Raw genomic sequence first — 8,361 nt, forward strand, 5'->3', positions numbered from 1 at the left:
GTAGTCTACATTATAGGTCTCTCTATTGTCTACATTATAGATCATTCTATAGTCTAGATTATAGGACCTTCTGGACTATTAACCGATCTACTATCAAGTGATCTGTATTTGGACTTTAGTCTGATCTCTAGAGTGAAGTAAAGAGTGATCAATGATCCAGACTATAGACTGATCTTTAATCTGAACTATAGTGATCAATAGTCTTTTCTTTAGAGTGATCTATAATCTGGTCTATTAAGTGATCTTTAGTTCAGAAACCCAGATCTTTAGTATTAAGTCTAAACTGATCTATAGTTGACATACTGATCTATAGTATGCTCTATAAAGTGTTCTTCTGTACTTTTAACTGTTCTATAGTATAGACTATGATCTGCTTTAGAACTTATTTTGAACATCTTTGTGAAAAAAATAAATCTTTAGATAATAATCTTTCCACTTGAAAAAGTATCAGATGGATAAATAAAACTGAGCAAAAACGCAAATTATGATAAAAGCAAACAATAAATATATAGAACATATAAGAGCATAAAAAAAAGAAAATATGCAACACATCATATGGGTTTTGTTCTTTTTTAAGTATAAATTATTTTTGTTTTACAAATGACTGGCTACTAGTCTTTATTTTTGAACTAAACATGATGATGGTGATGACGACGACGGCTAACATGATGACGATGGCGATGATGATAATTATGATGATGATGATGCGAGTACAAAGAATTAACATTATTTAGGTTTATTTGCAAAAGTACTTAAGTGGTTTTTTTTATTTGTGGGGGGAATTAAAGTATTAAGATGAACAAAAGAAACTTAAAGGAGAATATTTGTGATAAATGAGGAATAATTTCAGAAATAATTGAATATATTTTGGGGAAAAAAGAAAATTTTAAGATCTACTGCATATTAACATTAATGTAGAAGTTTACAGCCCTGTGTTATAAACATAACGGTATAACAGTGATGTCAACTTTAAGCTTTAAAAGCAGGAACTTTACTAGAAATGTTTAATTTTTATAAAAACTTGTTTTTGTAGTAATTACACTTAAGCCCTTTTCAAATTAACTGTATTTGGGAGTAAAATTGTAGGTTTTATATTTCAAAATAAAGATTAAATGACAAGATAATTGTTTAAGGGCTTTCTAGTATTGTATATTTTTTAAGTATCAGTAACAGAATTATGCTACAAATTAAAGGTAATTACGATAAATTTTCAGTTTTATGTTAAAAATTTAATTTCAAACTTCACAGACTTTAATTTCCTGTTAACAAAAAATCATTTTAAATAGATTATAATTTTAAAAAAAAAAAAAAAAAAAACATGCAAATATGAACAAATGATATAGAATTCATTTAAAAAAAATATAGAATTAAGGGAAGTGGTCAGAAAAAACACTATAATCAACACATTTTTATGGCAACATTTTAACATCCGGTCTAAAGAGTTACATTTTCCAGTTTCTAGTTTAATTAAGGCAGACTAGTTTTTGTTTAAAACTAAAAATTTTTGCATAATATCCACATAGATTTTAAACTGAAATTTAATAAAAAACTTCTTTTTTTCCAAACGACTTTGTCTTTTGATATTTAACACAATTTTTTTTATGATTTATTTGAATTATGAAAAGTACAATTGCTATAGAAAACAACCCTGTTTTTGCCGTCATTTTTTTTTTCAATTAAATTTTTTTTTTGTAAATGATATTTTTACATGCAAACATGGCGCATTTCGTTTCATTCGTTTTTATTTAAAAATTTTTTTTTAATTTTTTTTTTCAAACTTATTCCACCATTCATGATCCCATCCTATTGTTGTCTAATTTTTTATTTTTTTTTTAAAATGATGTGAAAATTTCGCACATTTATTAAAATTTATTTCGTTGATGATGATGATGATTTTTGTTTTCATATTGTTTGTTGCTATTAAATATTAATTCAGTGAAAAGTGTTGTGTTATTAAGAAAATTTACATAAAAATAAACGAAAAAAAAAAATTATTTGCAAAATTTGCAAAATATTAAAATAATCATAAATTTTCTTTGTATTTTTTAAGCCATTTATATATTTATTTTTGCACCATTAACAGCATGACTCACACTGCCACTCAATTGAGGGAATAATTGTGAATTTTTTTATGTTAAAAAAAAATTTAAAATTAGAAAATAGCATGTAATTGCTTTATACATGATGTAATATTTAATGTTGTGTTTTTTTCATAAATAGAAAAGAAAATATGAAAATATTGGTCAAAAATAATGGGTATTGAAAATAACAACAGAAAATGCAACTGCTTTATAGGTCAGTTTATATATTAGAGTCTAGATAAAACTGTTGACCATACCAGAAGATATAGACCAGACTATAGAGACTAGAATAGAGTTTTGTCTATTGACACGAATAAAGTCCAAACTATTGGCATGCTGAAAAGCCAGACTATACACTAAACTTTAGTCATGACTATAGTTAGCTATAGACTAGATCATAGTAGAAACTCTGGACTATACTATAGTCCAAAATATAGACTTGACTTTAGTCTAGCCTGCAGATCACATTATTGACCAGACTTTGTAATAGAATCCAGAATTGATAAGGTTACAGCAAACTATACTTCTAAGACTAGATATTAGATTAGGCTGCAGACTATATAGATCGGATCAGAATATAGCCCAGAATAAAGACCAGACAAAAATACTGACTATAGATCAGACTTTTGGTAACGACTATAAACTAAACTATAGTCTAGACTGTAGAATAAGCTATAACCCAGACTATAGACCAGACTATACTCCTGATTACTTATAGACAATACCAAAGCCCAGACTATAAAATATACTACCGCACAGACTATAGTCCAAGCGATAGACCAGGCTATAATAAAGACTATATACTACACTGGAAAAGAACCTTTTTTCCAGACTACACTATAGTCCAGACAATAGACTACGCTATAGCCAAGACTATAGTGCAAACTATAATCCATACTTCAGACTAGACAATAGCCCAGACACTAATCTAAACTATAGACTAGGTTGTAGTCCAGACTATAAAACAGACTGTAGACTAGATATACTGTATTCCAGATTATAGACTATTGTCCAGATTATAGACTATATTCAAGACTATAGACTACAGTGCAGACTATAAACCATAATCCAGACAATAGGTTATAGTCCAGACTATAGACAAAAGTTTAAACCATAGACTTTAGTACATACTATAGACTATACTATAGACTAGATTATAGTTCAGACTATAGATTAGATTATAGTCCAGACTATGGACTAGATTATAGTCCAGACTGTAAACTATAGTCTAGACTACAGTTCAGACTATAGACTATAGTCTACACTATAGACTAGACTATAGTCCAGACTATAGGCTAGATTCGACTAGACTATAGTCCCTACTATAGTCTACTATAGACTTGACTATAGTTCAGACTATAGACATTAGTCCAGACAAAAAACAATAGTTCAAACTACAAACTTAACTGAACTACAGACTATAGTCCAGACTATAGACTATATTAAAGTCCAGGCTATAGGCTGGATTACACTATAGTCCTTACTATAGACCACTGTAGACTAGAATATAGTTCAGACTATAGACTTTAGTCCAGACTATAAACTATAGTTCAGACAATAAACTAGACTAGACTATAGTTCAGACTATAAACTAGACTATAGTCCTTACTATAGACTACACTAGGCTACAGTCCAAACTATAATCTAAACTGTAGACTAGATTATAGTCAAGACTATAGAATAAACTATAGTACAGGCCATAAGCTAAACTATTGTCCAGACTATAGACTATACAATAATCCAGACTGTGGTCTCGACTATAGAGTACGCTTATAGCTCGGGCTATAGAATTTACATACTATAGTCCGGACTATTGACTAGACAGTAGTCCAGACTTATTTTTAGTGAAATTCGATTAATTTTAGTGAAATTCGAATCAAAACTTTTAAGTTGTATTTATTTTTGACAAAAAAATCTTTTTTATTAAATACTTAAAACAAAATATACAATAAAACAAAAGCATGACTAAAACAGATGCCCCCTCCAAAAAAACAGTGAATCATTTTCGGCGGCTATTTTTTTTGTGTGTGTGTTTTTTTGGATCAATAAAGGGGTTGTTTTTTAATATTATTTTAAACTCTATAAATTTCATTGACAACAGACAAATGTGGAATAAAGAAAAAAAAAACACATTCAGACTTGTCAGTGAGACAATATAATTTCGAAAGATCATGCAGAGACACTGACAGCATAAACACAGTAAAAGCTAACAAAAAAAGCTAAAATATCTCCAAATATTTATATATATAAAAAACGACGCATAAATAGATCCATTATTAGTTACTTGGGGATAGTGACAAATACAGGTTTTATTATTTTATATTAAAAAGCACATCAAATTTACACATATACCTATATACTTCCCTTATTTGTAGCTTTTACTGTATTTTATTTCTCCAATTAAATACTATTCAGTACAAAAAAAAATTAAAATCTACTAAAAATAAAACTCAACTGTTTATAAATTAAAAAAACACACAATCATGAATGAACAAAAACAATTTATTTGTTCATTTCTCTTTTAAAATTGAATGTTCAATTTATTCGAAAACCCTTAAACTTGTAAAACGTATTTAATTGAAATTGTTTGGAAAATCGTTTAAAATTGTTGAAAAACATAAAACATGCTCAACACTAGCACCCTCTTCTCTTTTGAAGCAACAATTTCATTAAAAAAAAAAAATACTTACAAAACATAATATTGTATTTCCTCTCATATTACCAATTGATTTAGTCTTTTTTTATCGAGTGTTTATGGTTGTCAAATTAATTTCCCTTAATTGTTTTCAATAGCTGACAAATAGCAACAACAACAATACCACAATTACTGTGTAAACAAAGCTTAAGGCATATGATATGGCAGCATTGTGGGAGGGAGGGTAGCTGGCAACACTTGCCACATTGCTGGGTTTTATTGTTATTATTTATGTTGGTGTATCAATTTAATATAGATTTTCATTTATTTCAAAGTTTTGTCTATTTTTAATTTATTTTATAAACAAGTGTATTGGATTTCATCAAATTGTAATCACGCTTTTAAAGAAATAATGAAAAAACCATTTACACAATGTAAAAATGGGACTGGAAAGGTTTTAGTCCATAGACTGAACTATAATTTTGACTATATTGTAGTCTAGTCTAGTCTAGTCTAGTCTATAGTCTAGTCTATAGTCTAGTCTATAGTCTAGTCTATAGTCTAGTCTATAGTCTAGTCTATAGTCTAGTCTATAGTCTAGTCTATAGTCTAGTCTATAGTCTAGTCTATAGTCTAGTCTATAGTCTAGTCTATAGTCTAGTCTATAGTCTAGTCTATAGTCTAGTCTATAGTCTAGTCTATAGTCTAGTCTATAGTCTAGTCTATAGTCTAGTCTATAGTCTAGTCTATAGTCTAGTCTATAGTCTAGTCTATAGTCTAGTCTATAGTCTAGTCTATAGTCTAGTCTATAGTCTAGTCTATAGTCTAGTCTATAGTCTAGTCTATAGTCTAGTCTATAGTCTAGTCTATAGTCTAGCTATAGTCTAGTCTATAGTCTAGTCTATAGTCTAGTCTATAGTCTTAGTCTATAGTCTAGTCTATAGTCTAGTCTATAGTCTAGTCTATAGTCTAGTCTATAGTCTAGTCTATAGTCTAGTCTATAGTCTAGTCTATAGTCTAGTCTATAGTCTAGTCTATAGTCTAGTCTATAGTCTAGTCTATAGTCTAGTCTATAGTCTAGTCTATAGTCTAGTCTATAGTCTAGTCTATAGTCTAGTCTATAGTCTAGTCTATAGTCTAGTCTATAGTCTAGTCTATAGTCTAGTCTATAGTCTAGTCTATAGTCTAGTCTATAGTCTAGTCTATAGTCTAGTCTATAGTCTAGTCTATAGTCTAGTCTATAGTCTAGTCTATAGTCTAGTCTATAGTCTAGTCTATAGTCTAGTCTATAGTCTAGTCTATAGTCTAGTCTATAGTCTAGTCTATAGTCTAGTCTATAGTCTAGTCTATATCGTCTAACTCTATAGTCTAGTCTATAGTCTAGTCTATAGTCTAGTCTATAGTCTAGTCTATAGTCTAGTCTATAGTCTAGTCTATAGTCTAGTCTATAGTCTAGTCTAGTCTATAGTCTAGTCTATAGTCTAGTCTAGTCTATAGTCTAGTCTAGTCTATAGTCTAGTCTATAGTCTAGTCTATAGTCTAGTCTATAGTCTAGTCTATAGTCGTCTATAGTCTAGTCTATAGTCTAGTCTATAGTCTAGTCTATAGTCTAGTCTATAGTCTAGCCTACAGTCTAGTCTATAGTCTAGTCTATAGTCTAGCATACAGTCTAGTCTATAGTCTAGTCTATAGCCTAGTCTATAGTCTAGTCTATAGTCAAGTCTATAGTCTAGTCTATAGTCTAGTTTATAGTCTAGTCTATAGTCTAGCCTATAGTCTAGCATATGTCTATGTTCCTATAGTCTAGTCTATAGTCTATAGCCTAGTCTATAGTCTAGTCTATAGTCTATAGCTAGTCATAGTCTAGTCTATAGTCTAGTCTATAGTCTAGTCTATAGTCTAGTCTATAGTCTAGTCTATAGTCTAGTCTATAGTCTAGTCTATAGTCTAGTCTATAGTCTAGTCTATAGTCTAGTCTATAGTCTAGTCTATAGTCTAGTCTATAGTCTAGTCTATAGTCTAGTCTATAGTCTAGTCTATAGTCTAGTCTATAGTCTATAGTCTAGTCTATAGTCTAGTCTATAGTCTAGTCTATAGTCTAGTCTAGTCTAGTCTATAGTCTAATCTATAGTCTAGTCTATGGTCTAGTCTATAGTCTATCCTATAGTCTAGCCTATAGTCTAGTCTATAGTCTAGTCTATAGTCTAGTCTATAGTCTAGTCTATAGTCTAGTCTATAGTCTAGTCTATAGTCTAGTCTATAGTCTAGCCTATAGTCTAGTCTATAGTCTAGTCTATAGTCTAGTCTATAGTCTAGTCTATAGTCTAGTCTATAGTCTAGTCTATAGTCTAGTCTAAAGTCTAGTCTATAGTCTAGTCTATAGTCTAGTCTATAGTCTAGTCTATAGTCTAGCCTATAGTCTAGTCTATAGTCTAGTCTATAGTCTAGTCTATAGTCTAGTCTATAGTCTATTCTATAGTCTAGTCTATAGTCTAGTCTATAGTCTAGTCTATAGTCTAGTCTATAGTCTAGTATATAGTCTAGTCTATAGTCTAGTCTATAGTCTAGTCTATAGTCTAGACTATAGTCTAGTCTATAGTCTAGTCTATAGTCTAGTCTATAGTCCAATCTATAGTCTAGTCTATAGTCCAATATATAGTCTAATCTATAGTTTAGTCTATAGTCTAGTATATAGTCTAGTATATATTCTAGTCTATAGTCCAGTCTATGGTGTAATCTATAGTATAGTCTATAGTGCAGTCTACAGTCTAGCCCAGAATCTGCTCTATAGTCTAGTCTGTACTCTAGCTTGTAGTCTAGTCTATAGTCTAGTATATAGTCTAGTGTAAAGTCTATCCTATAGTCTGAAATTTATTATAGTTTTTGTTATAGTTCCGACTATTGACTCATTCCTATATATACAGATGTTTTAAATAAGAAGGTAAGATCAATTTTATGTTTTTAACTACAATTTCTTTTCAATTTCGTACCATTTTTAATTATTCTAAAAACGCTACAACAACATAAATAATGTCATCAAAATTTTGAGTCATAAAATAACCATAAAATATAAAATTATTGTGTATTCCTTATATAGCAGCAACGATAAAAATCACATCTTTTTTTTGCTCAACCGCAAATAACGTCAATTTGCTGAATAAAACCACATAGACAAGTGTTGGCAACGCTATGCCAAAAATAGGCAATACAATAATAAAAAATACAGTTGAATCTCTGCTATACACTCACAAAAAAATGATGACACCTCTTGAAAATCATGTGTTGAGATAAATTGCCATTTTAAGAGAATTTTAATTGGACATTGATTTTGAAAATTTAAAAATAAATATAAAGAGCTTATGATTAAATACAAACATAATTTAATACTGGTTTTTAGAATTTTTTAAAATAACTAGTGGGCGAAATGAGTTGTTAATTAGAGATTTGAGTCCAGCTGTTTTTAATACCAAAACGCTTAAGATATAATTTTCTTTTTATCATACTTACTCCTGCCCGTTGTCGTTTCATAATTACTGCCACTGCCCGTACTACTACTCATACTTGTCTGTAGCACCTGAGCCGGATGATTTTCATCCATTAAGGGATGGCTCAATTGTAATTGCTGCTGCTGTTGATAATATTGCT

At 29.7% G+C, this 8,361-nt stretch overlaps 1 protein-coding gene across 9 annotated transcripts in view; it reads right to left on the reverse strand.

Annotated features, from left to right (window-relative positions):
* Positions 1 to 8,361, reverse strand: part of LOC119606803 (probable serine/threonine-protein kinase mps1) — a 60,222-nt gene that overhangs the window by 11,481 nt on the left and 40,380 nt on the right. For all 9 annotated transcript variants that reach the window (XM_037960399.1, XM_037960404.1, XM_037960398.1 and 6 more), the window contains one exon: positions 8,224 to 8,361. This exon is cut by the window's right edge. In XM_037960399.1, coding sequence (XP_037816327.1) covers positions 8,224 to 8,361 — 138 coding nt within the window. The remainder of the gene's footprint in view (positions 1 to 8,223) is intronic.

Source organism: Lucilia sericata, unplaced genomic scaffold, assembly GCF_015586225.1.
Source record: "Lucilia sericata isolate MDLA Ls3-8-SP2 unplaced genomic scaffold, ASM1558622v1 Contig000624F_arrow, whole genome shotgun sequence".
NCBI classification, from domain to species: Eukaryota; Metazoa; Arthropoda; class Insecta; order Diptera; family Calliphoridae; genus Lucilia; species Lucilia sericata.